The 22,668-nt window shown below is 40.6% G+C and overlaps 1 protein-coding gene across 3 annotated transcripts in view; it reads left to right on the plus strand.

The window, feature by feature from the left end:
• The first annotated feature begins 473 nt into the window (after nt 1-473).
• Nucleotides 474-22,668, plus strand: part of GBF1 (golgi brefeldin A resistant guanine nucleotide exchange factor 1) — a 97,660-nt gene continuing 75,465 nt past the window's right edge. The window contains exons 1-3 of one of the 3 annotated variants that reach the window (XM_031602088.2): nt 474-764; nt 5,448-5,553; nt 6,427-6,493. In XM_031602088.2, coding sequence (XP_031457948.2) covers nt 757-764; nt 5,448-5,553; nt 6,427-6,493 — 181 coding nt within the window. In that variant the 5' untranslated portion in view covers nt 474-756. Of the gene's footprint in view, nt 765-1,156; nt 1,488-5,447; nt 5,554-6,426; nt 6,494-22,668 lie in introns of those variants that run through there. The other 2 variants (XM_031602089.2, XM_090145105.1) reach the window with 2 other exon arrangements.

Consider the following 22,668-nt stretch of genomic DNA (forward strand, 5'->3'; position numbering starts at 1 on the left):
TTGGCCCTTCTGCTCTCCTTCACCTTCAGTTTGTGCTTTCCTACACGTACAGCGTTAAGGTTTGGCTGTAGGCTGGCGGGTGCTCTGATCAGTCCAATATCCGGCACAGCAGCCTCAACGCTGACCTGCCAGCGCTATAAAACTGTAAGCTACCTGCAGACCAGATGGAGGGGCGGGGCGAGGCCGGGCCGGATGGTGTGAGGCGGAGGCCCGCACTGCCTCGGGCGCGACGCGGAGGGGGGCCCGGCCCACAATGCCCTGCGCGGGCAACCCCGCCTCCCGGCTTCCCGTCAACCGCCCTTGCTGCTCCCCGCAGGCTTGGCCACGCCCCTCGGCGGCAGGACTTCCTCACGATTGGCTAGCGGCCCTGCTAGTTCTACCTTCTTTGCCGCCATTGGTTCTCTTTGGCTTGTCACTGGATATCCCGCCTCCTCCGGCTTCAACCCGTGATTCTATTGGACGACCCAGCCAGCGGGCCGCCACGCCGCGCGGGGGTTGGCTCCGCGGGCCGTCCGTCGGCGCAGTAACCAGGCAGCGGGTTGGGGTGCGCCCGTTTCCACGTCAGTGCGAGCGGAGCCGAGCCGGTTCCGTTTGCCTGCGGCCGGGAGGACCCCGCGCGCGGCCGCCTCGCCCGTCGCCGCCGGGAAGAAGGGGCGGGCGGACGGACGGACGGTGGCAGGGCCGGGCCGAGCCCCCGCTCGCCCGACCGATGTGTGAAGCGGCCGCCGCCGCGGGGAGCAGGCGCCGCCATTTTGGATGCGGGGGTCAGTGCCGGGCGGCGAGCGCCTGTCGCGATAGCGTCGCGACGCGAGGGCCGGGCCGGGAGGGAGGCCGCGGCGGGGGGCTCGGGCGGAGCCGGGAACCCCCGAGGCGGGCGGGCCTCACCGCCCGCGGCTGCGGGAACGGCCCGGGGGGGACCCGCGGACCGGGCCGAGGCGCCCCGCTCCCTGCGCTCGGTCACGCGGCGGAGCTGCGGCCGCACCTCGCGGCGGTCGTGCGGGACGGAGGGCCGCAGCGGCGTGGGGTGCGAGGCCCGAGCTTACCGGCACCGCGCTTCGTCGCTTCGGGCGCAGGAAGCGGCCGAGGGGAGAGCCCCTCCTTCGCGCTTCCAGGTCGGCTCCTCGGCTTTGGCAGCCGGGCGGGAGGTGTCTCCTCCTGGCGCTATCGCAGCTAAAGGCGCGGGCCTGCAGAAGCCGGTGCCACCTTTGTCAGCTGTCGCCGCTGCCCTGCCGCTGCTGGCCGTGTTTCAGAGCGCGCGTCTAACTGCCCAGACCTGCCTTTGCAGGAATACCTCCAGCTCTCCGACCTTCTCTGCCTGTGATGTTCGTTGTACGGCAGCTGTTGTGAAAAAATCAAACAAACAGAAACAAACACATCAGGTTTAACTTCCTGGCGAGAGATTCACGTAACTGGCGTGGGCACTTTGAAGGGAGGAAAAGGCTTTGCTGTCACCTGGCTCCTGGGTAACTGAGCGAGCTTGCAGCTGGGTGAGAAGCTCTTGTGATTTGCTGTTTGGGAAGCGCTGTGTATCCTGTTGTGGTAGCAGAATGTTGTGTCGGGACACGATGCAGAGGCTAGGTCAGAGGCTGTACTCCTGCGTTATCGTAAACAATGCAGATTTTGCTCAGCAGAAGCTTGTTATTAAGTACTACCTTTCTGTATGCATAGTATGTATGCACTTTTCATTACTGCAACTTACTGTAGTGATTTCACTGGATTTGAGTTAGTTAGCATAGCTGAACGCTGAAGTTTGTGACAGGGAGAAGTGAAGTGATGGAGATCTGCCAGACTGTGTCACTTTTAATGCTAACTAACTTGATTTCCAGAAGAGTTGCAGACGTTTCCCTGTCAGGGAAGAAGAGTTTCTTAGAAGCGTACCTGTGACTTCTTATGGCAATAGAAAAAGTTGGGGCAGTATGTTTCAGGGCTGAGCAGTGGAGCATGCAGTGCACGTGAGATAACATCAGCAGATGTAAATCTTGTCACTGTTTTTATGTGAAAGTTTAACACCTGATACCATTTCAAGAGTCTCAGAATAGTGGTCATCACTGTCCATAGAGGGTTGCTGAAGTGACACACGTGTGAAGGTTAGACTTTGGTGTTCAATGAAATGCCTAGATGTCTGCCTTGTTCTACTCTTTGAGTTCCTAACCGTCTTAGAGGGGGACTGTGAATGATGGTCAGCTGTGTTGGTGTGGAGCTGCCTGGTGAAGTTCTGAGCAGGAGCAAAATCAGAGGACGGGTCTGTAGATTTCAGCAGGCGTATGAATCCTTTGTGAGAGGGAAATAGGTTTTTGTGTTAATTCAATTCAAGCATTAATTTCAATCTGAAAACTTCTTTTAGTATAGAACACCAATTCTAAGCTCTGTGAGCGGCTGTTGCTTGAAAGATGTCAGACAGTTTGAAAAGGGTATGCTTCAGGAAGAACAGAGTCTACAGAAACAATTTCCATTCCTTGAATTAAACTTCTAAGCATGTGCTGAGTGGTTGATGTGTTCAAAAGATTAAGCTTACAAGATGCATCTCTCTGAAAATAGTGCTCTGGCCTTTTTTTTTTCCCCTGCAACTGTTTTCTTGTTCATTCTCCAGCACGCAGCTGCAAAGATCCCTGCCATGAATGAGGACAGTTGCACGTGGTTTGCTTTGGAACGTGTTTGTATATTGCTTGGTTAATGGAGAGCTTAAATATGAAGCAGAAGTTTCTCCCACCTTTACCCAGTGTTTGTGGTGCGGTGTGCTGTATGTGTGATAACCATAGCTTCAAGTGTGAATTTGGGTTTTCCAGCATGATTGATGGTTTCACTTGTGTTGGACCAGTAAGTGTGCATTTGTGTGTGCAGTTTTTGAATAAAGTTGCATTTAATGTAATCTATGGTGAGGGGAAAAAAAATAAGAGTGCATTCTGATCAAGTCTTCTCAAATAGCTAGTGATGAAAGGATAACTTTGGAGGAAAAAAAAAAAAAGTATTACAGGATTGTAGTATGTTAGGAAGGTCATATCAAGCAACATGGATTTTTTTTTATACCCTTGTTTGAAAGGATTAGCATGTTTAATTTCACAGTAAGTGTAAAGGAAAAGGTGTGTGCTGGAAAGTTGTCTGTCCTCTTCATGTTTCGCTGACTGGAGGTAGCACCAGGTTTGTGGAAAGCTGAGCATTATAAACTTTGTACATTCAGGGAGGACTGAGTTTAGCCAGCTTGTTGTTCTTTATTCTTTTAGGTTAAAGGTAGAAGAAGAGAAATAACAGCACTACAGGCAAATTCCTGTAGCAGAATAGCATTTAAGCTTTGGCATTGTTTTAAATGCCAAAGTCGTGCAGAACTGCTGAGCATCTGTGTGTGTGCAAGGCATGTGATAAGTGCTTGGTGTATCTTTACATGCTTTTCCAAATCAGGTTAGGGGGGACTTTGCTTCTAGAAGTCACTGCTGAATGCCTGGGTTGGTACTTCAGGCTTTACATGCTCAGTGTTATCTTGTAACGGTGAAGACACAACAACTTGGCTTTTGGCAGATTTGCGTGTACGTTGTATTTCCTCAAAAGCACCTTCATGGACTGGAATGTTGATCTCTGAAACATCCTATATAGTTGTATCAAAAAAGAAGATGTTGTCGAGTGAGGAATTCACCAAGGGAGACAAAATCTCCCATTTTACACTAAAACAAAGGTGACAAGCTGAAGTAGAAAAAAAATATTGCATAAAAGATGCATGAAGGAGGGTAGCTGTCAAGGATGGGAACATCTCAAGCACTGAAGAAATCACAAGGAAATATCTGTGGTTGTGTTAGATGCAGGTGTGGAAGGAGGTTATAAACCACTGTTTTTCTGGGCACAAGCAAACTGTGTGGCACAAACAGTTGCTTTTCTGAATTATCTGGTAGCACTGATCTGGACTGTTAGGACAGCTCCTGTGCTATGAAGTGTTTTTGTCTTTGCCCCTAACTTACTGTGTAACACTTAGGAGTGCTGTTATTCTAAATAATGGAATAAAGAAAGAAATGGTGTTGCTGTAGGATTATTCATCCTGTTGAGAAGGTAAAAAATGGGAACAACAAATCTGATGCTCTCCCTTGATAAGGCATCTTCTTTACAGTACTTTTTTTTCTTGTTTACAGAGTCCTCTAGCGAAGTAGTCTGTTTTGCTCTGAGAAAATTTGAAGAGTTGTTGATAACTCAAACATGTTAATTAATGGGAATTCATATCCAGTAACGTGCTCTGAAATTTTTGTTGTGGTGCTGCTGAAGCTTGGAGTAATTACAAAAATTCTGTCCTTTCCTGCTTTGCTTTTTCTATGTGGGCAAAAATCTTTGTTGTCCTTTGTTTCCCCCACCCCAGGGGAGTCCTTTAAGTGTGCTTGTCTGATCTGGAAGTGCACCTGTCTAGTTTGAAGTGTTGTGATTAATGTTTCAGCTGCTTTCCTATGGACATCCTATTGGGAATTCAAACTGGATTCCTCATTTTCTTTTCTCATCTTCTGAAAAAAGTCTCATGATTAGATACAGTTCCACTAAATATTTCTTGTATTCTTGTACTTCAGACATGGTCTCATCTAACTCTGGTCTCTTTATAAGTCCTGTTTATTTTTTGTAAGCAGTCATGTCTGTTCATTCCTCTTCATTCTTACTTGTTTATGCTTCTCTTTGTCTGGGCTTAGAATAGAGAGAATAACCCTGTTGTAAACTGTTCTTTCTTTTTCTCAGGTCCTTAAAAACGTTTCTCTTTTGCTTGTATGCTTTTGCTTTTCTGGCTTTCTTTCCACATACACCAGATGTAAGACTTTCTCTATAAGTCCTCAGTCTGTATGAGTGTGGATGTCTGCCTTTTACTTTTCTCACTTTTTCTCCCCGTGACCTATCCAGTTTTTTTCTCGTTTCTTCGTGGGGCTTTACCCTTGCTTTCTGTCCTCCTTCTCTTTCTTCAAGCCTTTCTAATGAAGCAGGTGTGAAAATCAGTGCATTTTATACATGATGTTATTTTGTCAAAGTCCTGAAGAGTTTCCCTCTAGCTGCCTTATTTATGCCACTGATGCTTATGTAGCAGTACAAGATTAGTGTTGTGTTCTGTGTAGGTCTGCAGGACTTTGTGTAAGTGCAGGAGTGAGTGTGGTGTTGCATTGTCATGGAAGTGCGTCCCGGTACCTCACACTGCCTTCCTCTGCACCTAAATGTACCGGGAAAAAATGAGGGCTGGGCCTTGATGAAGTCATGCTGCTATTCTAACTAACGATCTGCTCTGATGTTCTTGAAAATGCGTTCTGTGGAAAAGTGCTCTTCTTTCATCGTCTTCTTGACAAAAACTGTACGTGTCTTCATTTAGAAAACCAAGTTGTAGAAGTGTTCTGCATCTCTGTAGGCCTCCTGCTTAACTAGATCCATCTTGATGTTTTGTCTGAGGAGGGGAATGACTAAGAGAATTGGAGATTGATTTGAATTATCTTTATTTTCAGGATTGTCAAGATGGTGGATAAAAACATTTACATTGTACAAGGCGAAATCAATGCAGTGGTGGGAGCCATCAAGCGTAATGCCCGATGGAGCACTCACACACACCTGGTAAGTTGCCTTGGGTTGCTGCTACTGATTTGTGCTGTGGCAGAAACTGCTTGGTTTAGAGAAGTCTTTTTTCTTTTTTTAATAGTTGCTTATAGTTTCATACCTGTTTTGTTAAAAGTCATGAATACAATGTTTCTAAGTCTAATAATGCTGTAGTCGGCTTTTGGCTTCCGCAGTGAAGATGTGTGCCTGTGGTGTACTGAATCTGTGGTGCACTTCAGAATGCCAACTGATAAGCAGATGGCTGTCATCCAGCATAGTGATTTCATTTTGTCAGAGGGCAGGGCCCTTGTTCCTTCTAACAGGCATTTCTTCGCTAGTGCTCACTGCCACCCAGTAGTAGGTGTGGCTGTGGATGTACACAGTATGGAGAAACTTACTTTAATAACATAAAGATAAAATAAAGCTAAAGGATGCAGTTATTCATCCTTTCTTCAGGTTTATTCATTCTTCAGGTTATTTTAATGGCACCAAATGTCATTGTATTTCTGTTCCCATTACAATCTGCATAGATTAACATTATAGCAAATCCAGATGAGCCATTTAAATATGGTATGAGATAGATCTGCTCTGAAATTTATTGAACAGTGGAGGACTAATCAGAAATACTTCAAAGGACAATAAACCCAAAGTGGATTTCACTGTCTTGAACCTATTCTTTGACATTTGAGCTGTATAACATAGGATAGTGCTAGAAGGAAAACAAAAATACTTCTCTTGATCTTGATGGAGTAAATAGTCTGATAGTGATAAACTCAACCCATAATACTCCCCTGGGTATGAAGGCAAGGTCTTTACGTACCCGTTATTAAGATGCATCTTCAGAAGTATATTTGCTTCATTAATGGCTTTCTTCATATGTATAACTTATAGGATGAAGAAAGAGATCCCTTGCTGCATAGCTTTAGTGTCTTAAAAGAAGTGCTGAATAATATAACAGGTAAGCTTATGCAGAAATCAGCAGGTATGTGTACTTGCTTCAGTACATGCAAATAAATTTTTTCTTTCAGTCTGTGTCCAGGTATACTATTTTGTCTTATTTACTATCCAGATATATCAAATAATGAGAAAAGGGCAAATACCTATGTGCTTTTCTAGAGAAATAGTACCACTTGTATATGTGTGTGTGTATTGTTTGTGTTTATGTATATATATGTGTGTCTATGTGCATGCTTTTTCTTTATACTGAAGCTTATAGTGATATAATAATATTATAATAGGAAATATAATAATAATAGGAAATCTGGCATATTATTATGTATAATCTTGTGTTTTGTTTATGCTTTCCAATCTTTGAGCAACAAGAAAACGAGAGGCACCTTGCCAAACAGATTATCTGGTTTCTCCTTACAGTCTTTGTTGGGTTTCATCATTCATTACCAGTAGCAAGCGAAGAATAGAGATCACTTTCCACTTGGATCTCTTGAATCTCAAAGTGAATGGCTTACTTTGTGACCAGTTACACCAAAAAGTCCTGGGACTCTGTACTGTTGCAGTAGTGGAGTCTGTGGCTGCGATGCTGGTTCTGACCAGGTTTTCACTTCCAGTTCACTTTTCCATTTCCATCTAGATTTCCTCTGTTGTTGGTTTCAGGAGCAGCTGTTTAACCTTGGTATATATTGAGAGTCAGGAGGTGAGCTAATACTGTGCTGCTGGTTCTTTCCAGAGTTTCTTATTTGCAGTATTTGAAAGTAAGCTTTATTTCTGATCCCATTATCACAGTGGGTGTTTAGAACTACATTCAGCGTAAGTTTGAGATGGGCTTTTTTCATTTCTGATTGTGGAGTGTGCCTGTTCCTATGTCAGTGGTGAGCCTGGAATCCCTTAAGAAGAATATTTACTAGAACAGGAGTGCTGAGGACCTATGCCAGCATTTAAGTCCTTTTTCCTTCCTCTTTTGTGGCTGCCTACAAATGTAGTTCTTGTTTTTTTTCTTTTTTTCCTTTTCCCCTCCTCCTTTGCCTGAAGCATTTCCCTTGGCTATAGGCAAGCCTCATCTGTCAGGTCATTACATTGTAGACAATCTTGCACAGTGTGTATTTCTGGATAGTGTCTTTGTTGTTCTGGATGCTCTGCCTTTCCACAGACTAAATGACATGCTGGATTTATGTCTTGTAAGCTCAGTCATATTCTGTAGGATGTGCATACTATCTCCAAAGTTATCTTGGGTGGATGTTTTCCTGGCACAAATCTCTTCCTTCTGTGAGATAAAGTTCTCTTGAAGATGAGACTCTTGAAATTCCTTGCCCTGCAAATACCACTTCGTAGCAAGAAGATGAGGTTGCTTGATTAAATGCAATATGAATAAATATCAAGGGTTGGCTATTTATCTGTAGAACCTGGATGCAAATATTGTTGTTGACTTGTTTGGAGAAAGCGCAAGCCAAATATCTGCTAGTGTTAGAGAAAGCAAAGTTTAATGTACTGAGAACTTAGAGACTGTGAGTTCAGTCGTCTCGTAGGTGAAGTTTACACTGAGCTAGTAGTTGCTTATATATGATAATGATCATAGCATGGTGGTTTGATTAAATGGGATTCTTTTAAATAGGTAATTTCAGCTTCAATGACCGCTATTTTCAGACTAGTGGCTTGAGATAGGACATCACTGGTGTGTTTTTTTTCTTCAGTTTTACACATGTGCTGTTTTCCAAGCAATACTTGGATATAGAGCCTCCTGCCTCATTTTTCAGGCAGTGAAAAGTCCAAACTTAGTTTTTTCTTATTTTTTTTCTTTCCTAGACCTTCCTTTCATGTCTCTTTCATTAGCTCATGGAAACGCATTGCTTTTATATTTAAATTTATTCAAGCTGTAATCTTTGACATTTGAGTTAGCTTTTAGTACAATTTTGCATTTATAGTAATATATATTATGTATTTTCTCAATCCCCCAAGAACCCATTTTAATCTGTTCCGGATGCAAATTTCAGGCTGCCTTGTCCCATCTCCCCTCTTGCTCTCGCCCCCCCTTCCCCTCCCCCATGGAGCATGTTTGATCAGGTGTGGCAGGAATATCCACTGTCAAGCTGCGCCCTTTATATTAGTCAATATTATCCTTCCTTCCCTCCCACTCCCTTCATTCTCCTCTGGGCTTTACCAGTTGATTTATAATTTTGGAATTCTCATCGGAGTCTGTAATACAGTTTGTTCATTATTTAACCAAAACCTGTTTAATGAGCAAAGAGAGGCAATGTAAATGTTAGGCATGTTGCAGTGGAGTACCTTTTGTTCTCCTCTGAGCTAGTGGGTATTAACTCTGTCATGCCTGTGGTGCTGAAATACCCCAGTCAAGGGTATATAGATGCACCGTATACCTCCCGCAGCTAAAGATTCCCATTTCAAAGTGTTGTTCCACAAGAATAAGTAAATTACAAATGTTTTGTTTGATTAACCAAAACCAGTAAGTTCTTGCCTGCAACCTAGTGGTATCCCATCCCACTGTAATATCTAAATGGGCACTTGAAGGAAACATCTAGAGGTGTTCTTGATCAGCACAAACAATCCCATGGTTATAGTAGGAATAACTTCGCTTCTGCCATTCAGTGTACCTAGTGAAAGACCTTGGATTTTTGGAGAATAACGTTGCTTTTTAAAATTCTTACAGAGAAAGTTAATTTCTGTTGCAACTTGGTGTAGATTTATAAAGGAAAATGAACATGTCTGTTCTGATCCGCTCTCATTTTTTTAATACCATTTTTATATTTACATGCTGCATATATTTCAATTATTATTTATAGCAGCTGCATGGAAATAGAAAAATAGAGGTACTCTCATCTTGAGTTGTATGCATGACTTCAAAATAAATTTATTAGTTGAATGGTTGTACTAGGATGAGCACTGTATATGGTAATGGTATCTGTCTGTAATGGTATCTTATATTTCCAGAGCTTAGTTAAACTATGGATCGGTGTCCTCAGTTCTGACTGCGTGCAAACAATGAGTATCAAGCTTTGTTCATGTTTGCAAAATCGGAATAAAGCTAGGTTTAAAAGTTATTTTAAATTTAATACAGGCCTTAGAATTGATACAAGTTTGGATCTAGGGTTTTTGCCACCACAACTTTAATTTCACTACTTTTTAAAGTATATTCAATAGTCTAGAAGATATGTCTGGATCTTGAAGTCTTTTTGTGCTGTCAGTTTTGTTATGGTTTTAGGTCAACAAGAGGAAGCTTCTTCTTGACATCCAGTGCTAATAAAGCATCTTCTCTTTCCTGAGTGTTTCAGCATTAGGATGTAAGCTCAGCAGAGAGAGGTTTTATAACCAATGATGTCTGGAAGTACAAATTCATCATAAGCCTCTTTTTTTATGATCTGTTAAGGATTGAGTTTGCTTAAATCTTGCTGTGGCTGTTGAAGTCTTCAGACCATTCTAATATGATGTGCAGGTGAAAGCAGGTACATCTGTAGCGGTTTGCCCTGATTGGAAGGATGAGTCAGTAAGCAGGATTGTCATGACTGAATTACTGCTTGCTGGTGTGTAGGATGGCTTTAGGACAGCAGATGACTGAATGCAACAGCCTTGTACAAGTCAGCAGTGGGAGAAGCAGGTGTTTGTGAAAAGTGTGTGCATCAAGAGTCTATTTAAATAAGGTTTAAACTAGGTAAACACACCTGTGAAGAGGTACTTGTGTATATTTTAGGGCCATGAGTGCCAGACTGGAAGGTTTGAGTCCTTTTATCCTCTGGTGGTTCAGAGTTAGTGCATTTAAACAGAAGCTGCGAAGTAAGCTGTTAGAAGCACTCTGATTTCATGCACATTCATGACATTTTAAATGAATGCTTGTATAGTGGGTTCAGAAGAATCTTTTCATGGCTTATTTCAGACAAGAAGCTGCTGCAAATCTCCATCTTTAGAGGGTTGGCTGGGGCATTAAGAGCTGGCTAAAGGTCAAATGACTGTAACCATAGGAGAACCTTTGCCCAGTGTACTGATTTAATATACTTGTTACTGTTGCCATCAGTTTTCTGGAATGTAGATTTGATTGCAAGCTCATTTTCTCATGTCTGATCACTGCAAATGGTTTTTAGAGAAAACCTGACATTCCGATGGAAAAAATACAGAAATTTTATCCTGATTTGGGATTAATGTCTGAACTTGTAAGATCTCATTTTAAGAAGTAGTGTTCTCAGTGCAGTTAAATAGACTCTGAGACATGTATTGCAGTCTATTTAAGTGAAGAAATTTGGAAAAATTAATGCTTTTTAAAGAAGAATAGGAAATAAATGATATCATCACAGGGCTGTAATGCTTGTAGCTTTGCAGTTGGCAGTTAAGAGCATTGCCATATTTTTGCAAAAAGTGACTGGACGTACTAGCATATAGCAAATACTGATTGACTGTATCTGGGAAACTTGTCCATTTGTTTGCACTGAAGGATTGCAATGTTATCTGGAGCAGAAATTAAAAAAAAAAAAAAAAAAAAGCTTTAATGACAGCTTCATAAGAAAAGATCTATAAGGCTATCTACACTCCTAGATTATTTCTGTTCCTGTGACTACTTTTTAAAAAGAAAAATTATCTTCATTTGTTTAGTATCAGGTATTTGTACATGTTAACTTTGTACTTCGGAGTACCAAGCAACTCTGGCTAACATTTTGCTTTTGTTGCATTGTTCACAATTTTTTTAAGAATATCCTGATTTGGAAGAGGCCCACAAGGATCATTGAGTCCAATGGAAAGTGTGCAAGAATGGTTAAAAAAAAATAAAAATAAAAAGTTGATAAAGTAAGGTTTCTTGCATAACTTCGATTCAGTTGTACTTATTAATGGGTGGCAGGGCAATTTTAATCTATGTCACGTGATCTAACATGGTGTACAGAAGTGGTAATTTAGTTCTTTGAATGTTTTCTCTCATCTTCTTTCTATAAAAAATAGGAAGATGATAGTGACACTCTTAATCTGATGCTTTGTTTGCAGACTGAATCCAGACTACTTGATTCTTGTGTACTGTATTCAGGCTTTGCAGTAAAAATTGTCATTCTAAAAGCAAGTTCCTAATCTTTGTGAAAGCAGGCATCCTTCCAAGTGCAGAGAGAATGTAAACCAATGCAGTATTTTTGCTTTGAAGCTGCAGGAAGTTCCAGGTACCCTCTCTGAGAGAGGTGCATCTTCCTTCTAATCTCTTTGCAGCATCAGATGCATCAAAGGGCTGTCTTATGGCTAAGGTCTTTGAGTTTCCCACAGATAGTTCTATTGATATTTTTGGCATAGATTTTCCTAGTGTTACTGGTGTGGTCATAAACCAGTCTCTTTCTGAGTGATTGCTAATTCTGTTCTTTACCTTCTAAGACAGTTTTCCAAGAGTGGTGCTAATGTGCCCTAGGAATGGGCAGCTGCACTAGAAGACCTGTGAGATGGAAACTTCTCAAACCCAGAACTAACACCAACATTGTCTTTTCACTTAAGATTTAGTTTATTTTTTATATAAAGGAAGAAAGAGGAGCAATATTCTCGATGAAAAATAACTGTCTAATTAGTATTCTTGAAGCTTATACATGCTCTAGGGCAAGCATTGTAACCTTTTCCAAGGTTTTTTCTTTTGTTATTTGTGGGGCAGCATTTGTGCAGAGTGTGTTTGGAGCCATACTTTTTGTGTCATTGAGTTGTTCACTGAAGCCTTCATCATCAGTTTGTGAGTGAGGTGGGACTCCTGGGAAGAGGAAGCTTTTAACAGACTAGATAATTAAGACTGAATAGGGCAGAAAGGGCTTGATAATTTGTGTGGCAGCCTTAGTTTGAGAACTTCAGTGCATCTTTTATTTTGTGTTTGGGAGTCCTAAGAAACTTGCAGGAAAAAAAATCCAAGCAAATGGAGCAGCTCTGGGAATATTTTCAGGGGAAGAGGGGGGGAATGGGACAAACCCACAACTAAAAACTGGAAGATGGTATTTAGATAAGGTATTTCTGCATTTCTCTTCAAGCCAGGATATCCAGGCTGTCCCTTCTACTGTCCTGTACCACCGTCTTGCAATACCACTTTAGCCTCCTTTTAGTACAGTTCTTTGTGTGTGTTATATGAGAGGTTGGACCTTGTCTACTGTCTATGCCAGGCTAATGAATGGCAGGTACAGGCAGGAGGTGGTGCTGTTGGAAGGAATTGTTTCCTGACCCCTAATCCTTAAGGACCCCAGGATTTAGATGGACAAGCGCTCCTGGCTGTTGCTTGGCAGAGTTCCCGCAGTGTGCTTGTTCTGTAACACCAGCCTTCTGTTACCTCTGAAGAGCTGCCACATGTGCACGGTGTGCAACTGACTCTCTCTTGTTCCACGCTTGTTGAGCAATTATTTTCCCACTTGTTGGGCACTCCATTATTTCCTTCAGTTACTGCTTCTGTGTGAAGTGGAGCCATAAAGGAAATGGCCTAATGTACATACATTAGTGGGCAATAAATTGCAGTTTGATTTGGTAGAAAGGCAATGCCAGATGCTCTGTTGAAGTTAAGGTTCCTCTTAAGTCATCCATGGAGATTTTGTTCCGGGTGTTTTTGATGTGTTGTCTTTGTGGATTGTGCTGTCTTTGTGGTCATTTGAGACCAGTTAAAAGTGGTTTTGGCCAATTAAGAGACAGTAAGGCTACTTGCATGGTAGTAATAGCCCTCTGGAAGCAGAAATATATGTGAAATTGTTGAACTCTAGGACTTTATTAAATATATAGCTCTTCTCCTGATCTAGAAGCTTTCCTTCTGTTTTCTTTCCCCTTTCTTCCCTAAACTGCTGTCATCTGACCTATTAAAAGAGTGGCTCGAAGGTTATTAGCTTCAGGGAACCAAAACTTGCATCAGAAAGTGTAGGTGCATGTTTATGTAGTTAAGTAATATGTGATTGGACTTCCAAGTCTTGATCATACACACACAGTGTACATACTAAAACATTCCTTGCCTCAGAAAGTTTGTAGCGTTAGAAAGTGGAAGCAGAGAGAAGTCATTAAGTATACAAAGGTTTTAAGCACTCAAAGGTTTTTCTTATTGACTACCTCAATTTCTCCTTCAAACAAACCATTGTTGGCTGACCCCTAATAAGGCATATAGCAAGATGTGAATTTGAAGAGGTTTGAGATTTGAAAGAATAAGACATTGGGCAAAGTGTGCTGTTCTTGGGGTAGTGCAGGGATTTGTGATGCGGTGCTTTTCTCAGTAGTTGTGGAAATAAAAGCCAGAAAAAGGGCCTGAATTGGAGGGATTCAAAGGTAAGTATAAAAACAAAGTATAAAAAGATAAAATTGGTCATAAAATAGCAAATTAATGGATTAGGGGATGTTAGTAGTAAAGTAGTGCAGTTTGAGGCTTACCTGTTTGTTGGTAAACTTGCTGATTTTCTTTCTAAGGTAAACATGCCTTGTTTGTCTGCTCTCTGAGTGTTGTGCAGTAGATTCTCGCTGAAGAGTTTTTACACTTACGAAAAAATGTTTTCTCATTTAGACCTCCTCATTCTAAGCTGTGGAAGCAACTATTAACATCTCCAGCTGCATCCAGTCCTTCTGTAACTCCTATAATCTTTTGGATAACATAAATGACTTGCCTTACAGCTCCTCTAAATGTTGCAAAGAACAGGAAGTTTGTCATGTATTGTCTATAAAGTAGTAGCTTAAAGTTAGGGTCTTACGTCTTGTTACGTGATGGATTCTGAGGTGAACAGATTGCATGTCATGGTTGAGTTTGAAATGTATTCATTCCAGTGTTCATAAAATCATAGAATGTCTTGGGTTGGAAAGGACCTCAGAGGCCATCTAGCTCCAGCCCTGGGCTGGGTTGCCAACCACTCGGTCAGCTGTTGGTGTTGCCAGCACATGCTTTCTAGGGTAAATGCTTGGGAGTGAATTTGTTAAGAGAGATATACTATGACTGATTTCCTATGTGTAAATAAATTGTCACAAAATTTTAGAATATAAATGCTCATGTGACTTGGAAATGCCATTGTAAGTATTAAAGCAACTCGTTCTTTCTTTAAACTCCTAATTAGATGTGCACGTTTCTTGGTTAGCTTAAGGACATGGATGGACAACTGCATCAGTTGAACTTCCTGAAAAGAACGTGCCCGAGCTTTTTGCATGAAGTTCTTCATTTCTAACTACTACTTTATGCAAGCATGATGTGGAAAGAGATGTATAACTCTGTGAAAGCTGATGAAAACACTGATAAAAAAAACCAATCGGAATTGTGCAAAATTGCAAAAGGAAAACATATTAGATGAGCGTTTGGACATAAGTGCAATGGATCTGAAGTTGATAGTGATGTTGGCTTTAGCTTTCCTGTTAAAATCTATATTTTAGTGAGTTTCATTTAGATAAACTACTTCCATGATAGCTTATGCTAGTATATTTTGCGCTGTACTCACAATTACACAACTGTAATGCTCAAGGGATGCACTTGATTAATGCCAGTTAGCAGAATAGGATAAATTGTTCAGTGTTGGTGGTACTTTGATGTGATCATCTGTCTATATCCTATTATAAGCACTGCAGAGGTTCTAATTTTCAGTCCTCTCCTTGGCCTACTACCGTACTGTTTCAGTGTGGCTAGCAGAAGGTTACAAACAGAGCAGTCTACTTCTGAATGTGCATGTCGTCTTTTCTCAGTGCAGGAGTGTGATTTCTTGCATGACTGTAAGTAGTTCTTGATGTGTGTGTTGTGGTATTGTTATTTAAATGAGATGAGAGACATCAGAACAATGGTGCTAACTTTTAATTGGATTTAATTTAATTCGGGGGAAGTTTGTTGTTAAACTCCTGTTACTTTTCAATAAATTATCATTTTTCTTGATACAGTGAAGAAATCTGCCAAGTGGCTGTTGAATTAGCTTCCATTTACCTCTTTATTAACTGCTTAAGTAATTATGTGGCAAACTGTAAATATAAGAGGCATTGATGATGTAAATCAAGATGTGGTTGTCATCTTGATCACAGTGTACTGAAAGAGAGTCTGTGAGTTCTGAGGATAGCCAAGGGGTGGGGCTTTATTCTGGAAATAAAAAGTTTGGCAGTGGTAGAATATGATTGCTTATGTAAGCATCTTTAGTAACTGCACTTAGGAACTTGGATGTTCTTCAAAGCAAGATTTGTTTATAGTGGCCTGTAATGGCTTTGTAATAACTAAGATGGCTGTCACAGAAGCTTGGGAGGAGACATCATCAACTGGCTTTCTCTTTAGTCTGGGGTTTTCCCATTGCTTAGAAATACTTTGTTTTGCTTTTTGTATATGACTCTTTGTTAAAACATTCGGATTTTTACAGACTGAAATGCGAATGTATTTAGTCAGCCTTAAGATCTAACAAGCACTATACTTTTTACATCTGTGGTTCTCCTCTCTTAGATGCGTTGTGCCTCAGTCTGACACTGATACGTGCAATTGGGAGAATGAGCTGGGAATATTCACCATGGTGGCCTTCGTGATGAACACAAAGGTGTAGGAAGTATGTTTGCCCAAATATTTACTGGGCTGTTGTGGTCAACAGGAGGAGGCTTTTTCAGTTGGAACGAGAGTGGTGTGATACTGTGGGGAAATTAGCTTTTGGTTTGGTGAAGAGATACAGCAGTGCTTTAATGAAGGTGAAATAACATTAAACCGTGGGCTGTTTTTCCACAGTTGGATATGTTCCAATTGACCTCATCAATGTGAATGGAAGAAATTTATGCTACTAACCTTCTCTGTCAGCACTGTTAGCATTCAGTCCTGAACAATAGGAGAACTACTCTGCTTGATGCAGGAGTGCGAATGCTTGCATCATGAAGGCTTCTGATTCACTGAGGGCGTAAAAGAAGAAATATCTGTGTTCAGTACAATAAGAAGGTAATGTTTTCTTTGGGAAAGTATTTAGTTAATTTTACTTTCTCAAAGTGTTGGAAACAGGAGAGGAAGAAATAAAAAGATCTGGACATTTTAGAAAGCAGTGAAGCATCTCTAACAGAGTAGTTTAATAATTGAAAAAAGAGCATTGTCTTTAAAGAAAAAGAAATTGCTTGAGAAATGTAGAGTGAAGTAATGGGGGGAGACCATTATATAGCATCCTGGAATGCTTGCTTTCATGGGTGTTCGGTACTTTTGTTTGTATTAGAGGCAGCATCAACCTACGTTTTGCAAGCTGCTTATTGTTTCACTTTACTATCAATCCATTCAGAATCTCAAAGTTCATTTTCTATCAGCTGCCTTTAAATTGTAGTTTCATTTTGGGTGGTGGTTCTTTATGCTATTGGGTTTCACAGTCCATGCTGGTGCTTGTTCACATGCAGCAGACCCATGTGCTGCAGGGGAAGGTCACACACTCGCTTTCACTCTGCAGGAGCAGCAGGTGATGGTACCAGCTGTTCACATCCCTGTATTAGATGCCTGAATTTGAGCAGCTGTATGAGGCTGCTAATAAACTCTAAAATGTAATGCAGTTCATATTTTGCCCACATTTCACTTGATCCTTCTCGGCACCAGCCAGTGTTTCTTAACGTCTTTCAATACCACCTCATTTTCTTTCTTGTCATGCTGGTCTCTACTCCTCTTATATGAGGTGCCAGTCAGACGTTTGAAAGTTATTCAAGCGTTGCAGATTTGGAAAGCAAAGGGAGCTACAGTACAGTAATGTATAGAATTTAATGAAGCAGAAATAATGTCTCTAGAAAAAAAAAAAAAAAATTTTTCATAGTTTAATGCTCTAGCAAATAATTTAGACTGTTCTAAAGGATGTACTTATGTTTACGCAATAGGAGTGTTAGATACAAACTGAGGTGGTTTTTTCATGTGTTTGTTTTAGATGAATGTGTCAAAACTGCTATCGTTCTGAGGAACCTTTATTTGTATCTGGTTAGCTGAAGAGATCTTGTGTGAATCTGCTGTTAAAGGAAAGCTGCAATGATTTTTAATTCCACTTTAGGTAATAAAATTGGTCTGGCTGTGAGTTTTGATATATCCACTGTTTATTTCAACTTGTGCGTTTTATTTAAAAAGCTTATTTGTGACCTGTTAGGACCCTCTGTTAAGCCAGTTAAATAAACCCCGAAAAGGTTGAAACTGCCTGTCTGTGCTTTCCAGAAAAGGGGAGGAGGGAACCAAAGGAAAGATATTTACTGTTCTAAACCCTTTCAGCTCCTCAGTTCACCTTTCCTCCTGCATCACTGATTTAGCTCCCATGTTCTCTGGAAGAATCGTAGTGCCTAGAGCTGAGAAATACCATGTCCCCATTGGCTGATACCAACGCAATAACCGAGTTGTTCTCCTAGTTCTTAGAGGTGACTTGGGTTATTTTTGTTTGATTGTTTCCCATTGCTTTAATCTCAGAAAATGCACTTTGGAATTAAGGCCATATTGAAGGGGGCAGAAGCTGTGAGGAGCATCTTTTAAAAGCACAGATGTGAAGAAGACTTTGATAGTACCTTTGTTCAAAAGAATTTCAGGGAACTTAATTACCTTGGCTCATGCTGAATTGCTATAAAGGTGTTCTATGAAACTGAAACATACGAACTTAGCTGTGTGATTAGAGATCAGAAGTATATGGTAGAATGTAGGAAGAATATGATGGTTAAAATAGCAAAGAGGCTTAGCTCAGAAGAAACAGAGCTAGCTTTTAATTAGAACCTCTTTTTATTTCTTCACAACTCACCTTGCTTTAACTGGTCAACATTTTTAAATTGAGCTGTCTGAACTAGAACTGATTTTCCTCGCTTGATCTGTGTTGCTTTCCTCCAACAAAGACAGCACCATTTTTTTTCTCCCTGTGTGAGGAGCTGATTCTCCCATAGCAGATTAGAGCTGTAAGCTCCTTGTTTAGTGTCCAGCCTTTTTTCAGACAGCCTTACAATGCTTTCTAGACAACCAGTATTAATTGGTTGAAACAACCAGTTATTTTTAACTGCATGCTTCAGATTTTTTTCTACTATTCAGGTGTCTCTATCAGCCATAAAGAAAGCAGTTGAAGTAAATAGCTGTATCAGATGAAGCACCTCTTGTCCTCACAACTGCTTCCAAAATAAACTGAGAATAATGCTTTACACATTTTTTTTTCTCCTTTAACTCAAAAGCCAAGCGACAGAGGAAGCATGGATTAACATGTAGTGATTTCTAGGAGCTGTGCTCTGCCCGGATTCCTCTGTGCTTGGGCTGACTGACAGCGACATGTGGCTCAAGTGCATCTGGAAATATATCACCGGCAAAATTTGCTTGGGTAAATATAGCAGGAACGGGTTGTCAGGGCAGGAGACAGATTGTTCTGGGAAAGGAAGTGTTGTCTGCCTTTCGTCCGAATAACTATTTCCTATATTTCTGAGACTTATCTTTTTCTTTCAGTGTGGCTAACGTATGAGCAGGGTCTGAGATATTAGCTGTGCTCTGTTGTTGCGTGTTCATTGGGTGGCAATATTTCCAGACATGATATTATTGATTGCAGTTATAGAGAGTTGATGCAGTGGTGTTTAAGTAATGGTGGCACACAAGTTTGTTCTGCTGTAAGCTCCTATTGAAAGTAGGGCAGAGGAGATCTCCCTGCGTGACATCAAATACGGAAGAAAAGCTTCAAAAATTTTGGGACATGTTAATACAGAAGAATCCCGACTTGTTTAGAAACATGACTGTTTTTAGCCCACATGGTTCCAGAGGGGGAGGAAAAAAAGGCTGTAAGCCCATTCTGAAATTCTTTTCTTTTGTGGGCATTTGCTTTTTAGAAGATGGATAGGAGTAGAAAATGCCAATTACAAGGTTTTCTCCAGCAAAAGCTGACTGGCAAAGGGATAAAGCTTCCCAAACCAGTGTGATAATGATGCAGCTCTCAAGGCAAATTGCACTGCTGACCAAAACAAACAAACAAACAAAAAAACAACAACCTGAGAGAAACAACAGTATTAAAAAAAAACAAAAAACAAAAAACAAAACACCCATGAACACAAACTCCATCTCTACTGTTTGAAGCGTACTTTTTGTAGTGTTTTCTGTTTTTGCTGTCTGCCTGCTGAAAAACTTAGGAAAGCTGGAAGACCCTGCCAGGTCTGCACACCGTCGCTGCCTGGGGGCTGCTGCCCTGCAGCTCTGCTCTGCAGCCCTGGGATGTGGCTGTGGCTGGGTGGGGTTAGCAGCCAACAGGTGCACCACATACCACACAAATGTGGAGGCAGGGAATTTGTGTCCAAGGACACTGGGGGTAAATAACTGCTTAGAAAGTGTTACATGAATGCTGAAGTTTTCTCAGCACGGATGAGTCTGTTTAAACCTTCTTTACAAAATTCCAACTAATGAGCTTCAGTTTTATCCTTGGAAGAGCTAATATAATATTGGAATCATTGAAATGATTGATTTGTTGCAGGGTGCAGCGGACTTAGTCTAGAGGCTGTCTGAAAACTATCTATAGTTCAAAGCAGTAGAGTAAAATACACAATTCTATGCTTCAAATTTCTGAATAAAACCCGCGTAGCTGATCAAGTAACAGTTCTGTCCATGTATGCTGTTCTTCAAAAATACTTGCAAGCCATCAGGTTTATTTTATTATTTCTGCTGTAAACCTCAGCTGAAGGAATGGTGGATCTGAGCAGTGCATTAAAAAACAAAACAAACAAAAAAACAAACCACAAAACAAAACCAAAGCCAACTCAATGCTTATCTTACTATTGTTCTAATGACCTGTTCCTTTTTCTTGCTCCTTATCCTACATCTTCCTGTGTTGAACGCTTGAGATTTGGTCTGCCCCTGTGAAGTCTCTGTTCCTCTTCAGACTGACCAGGTGCTGACCTTTTAAGCCTTTTCAGTATAGTGTTTGCTTGTGTGTCTTTTGCCTGGCTCATCCTGGAATAAAGCTGAAAGGCTTGAACTTCATGTGATTGCAGGTGAAATATCATGTCAAATGATACCCGTGTCATCTGCTTATCTGGTACTGGGGAATAGTTGTTTGCTTTTCTGTGCATCAACTGTCAGTAGTTTGTACTATGGTTAACTACTTTCTAATCATGTATTTAGCACAACAGCAACCAAGTCAAACATATCATATATGCAAAAGATTATTTTTGCTCATGTGTCCATTAGCATTTAATAAAAGAATGTTGTTCCTTACCCTGACATTTATATTTTCTTTTAAAATGACAGAGTTGTGCTGTGGACTAAGGCAAAAAGTTATGATTGTCCGCAGCATATTAAATAAATTGCATGGTGATATTAAAAAAGGAATTGCAGCTACTGAGGTTTGAATGAAATCTAGAAGGACCAATGCAAAAAGAGATGAATTGCTGTGAGCTTTGAAATTATAAATTATCATACAATGAAATGTGGAGTAGTACTGGGAGGTGTACAAGAAGGATGTCAATTTGAAAATAAGCATGAGGGATGAAGAGAAAACCAAAGCATTTGTAGTCTGTGGGAAGTAGTCCATTTTCTTTGTCTTGTCAGTCAGCAAGCTGACTGAATGTCTTTGAAGCAGTGGAAAATGTACAAGTGTCCTTTTGCTTATTTTTAATTATTACGTATCACTTGCATGGCATGCTCTGTGATATTTAGTGAACAAGGTGTGAGTCAGAAATTGTGGCTGGAAGAACAACAGTAGTTAGTTTGTGGTAGATAAAATTGGAAGAGAAGGAGAGACACGTATTCATTAATAGGTGAAAAACAGAAGAACGCTCAGTCTACAGTTCTGGAGAGACAGGAGGCTGTGGAGCTGCTGCAGTGAGGAAAGTGACTGGAACAGTTAAAATTCTTCTAGAGGAACATTTTTTCCTGCATGGATTTCTTGTAGGATCCACTCTTCCACAATAAAAATTGCTTTGCTCTGAATGTGTCCACACATGATGATTTATTCGGTGTGACTGTAGAATTGCTTGTAACTCTAATCTAGCTGTGTTGACGGGTGTTGTCACGTAAATAGGAAGCATTTAATCTCTGTAAGTATAACTATTTTACTTTCTACATCAGTCTGTTGCAACTGTCTAGATAATACTGAAAGCTTATATAGTACTTGCACCTTATTTACTGGTAGTAAATGATCATATGTCAGTTGTTTAATTTGATGGAAAATACAGCAGTTTGATGCTGAATCTTTAGATTTTACAAGAATGCAGACAAGAAGGTGATGAATGGACCAAAGAGGGACATAGACATAGGTAAACAGAATCTAATTGGGAATGTACTTTCTTCTTAACCTTTTTCTTCCTCCTGAACCACTAAAAGGTGATATGGAGATGATCATTGCCTTTGTGAGATACCTTAGTGTCTGCTATTTTCTGAGCTGAAATTCCACTTTATAAAAGTCACCTGAGATATTAGCTTAGCTTAATCTTCGTGCTTGCAAATTTAAATTACACATAACTTTATTAGCTGCAAGAGAGTGGTGTAAAATATTTATGCTGCAGCTGCCTTATTGCTTTTGAGAAAATAATTACTTTTGTTTGGCCATAGAAAAAGCAGTGAAAGTAAGACAAAACTTGTGACGAGGACAATGACTTCTGAAGCATGTTCTGTGCATGTGTAACTAAGGTCCTATACTGCAAATCTGTCTGAATTTCTCATAGTGTACAAGCAGTACCTAGGGCTAAATGCCACAGAAGCTGCTCTGAAAAAAGAGTACACTTTTCTAAATTTTTGTCAGCTTGTTTTCTGTGGCTCATGTTCTTACTGTTACTTTCTGTAATGTATTTCTTATCTGTACCCGTGTAAGCCCATTAAGACCATAATCTTTCTGTGTCAAATTTTACAACTAATGTAACTCTTCAGCTGGAAACCCCTGTGTTTGTCAGACACAGTTCTTCTCACTTCCCATTCTTTATGTCCCTTTGCACAGTCAGCACTGATTTTTTTGTTGGGCTTAATATAAAGGGGCTTAGAAAGGCAGGTGCTTCTGGATTTGAATTTATGAGACTTCCAGACGTGGAGTGTCATGTGTGCTTTTTTTTTCCTTCTTCTCTGTTCTCTTCTGTAACGCTCTGCAGTCTGTGATAGGTTGAGTTGTAACATTCATTAAACCATTCCTCACATTCCCTGCTTTGAAAGCTTATCAGGGCTGCTTTTGATTTAGTTATCTGGAACAAAAAGAAAAAAAAAAAAAGCCGTTTATGAAAGTTGGAATGGAGCTTTGGAGCAATAATATATCAGAGATCAGATTCAGGTCCCAGTTGTATTATTCCTAGGGATTTATTTGCCTGTGTACACACAGGGGCAGAGTGGTG

The sequence above is a fragment of the Phasianus colchicus genome, chromosome 8 (assembly GCF_987193195.1).
Source record: "Phasianus colchicus chromosome 8, bPhaCol1.hap1.1, whole genome shotgun sequence".
NCBI lineage: Eukaryota > Metazoa > Chordata > Aves > Galliformes > Phasianidae > Phasianus > Phasianus colchicus.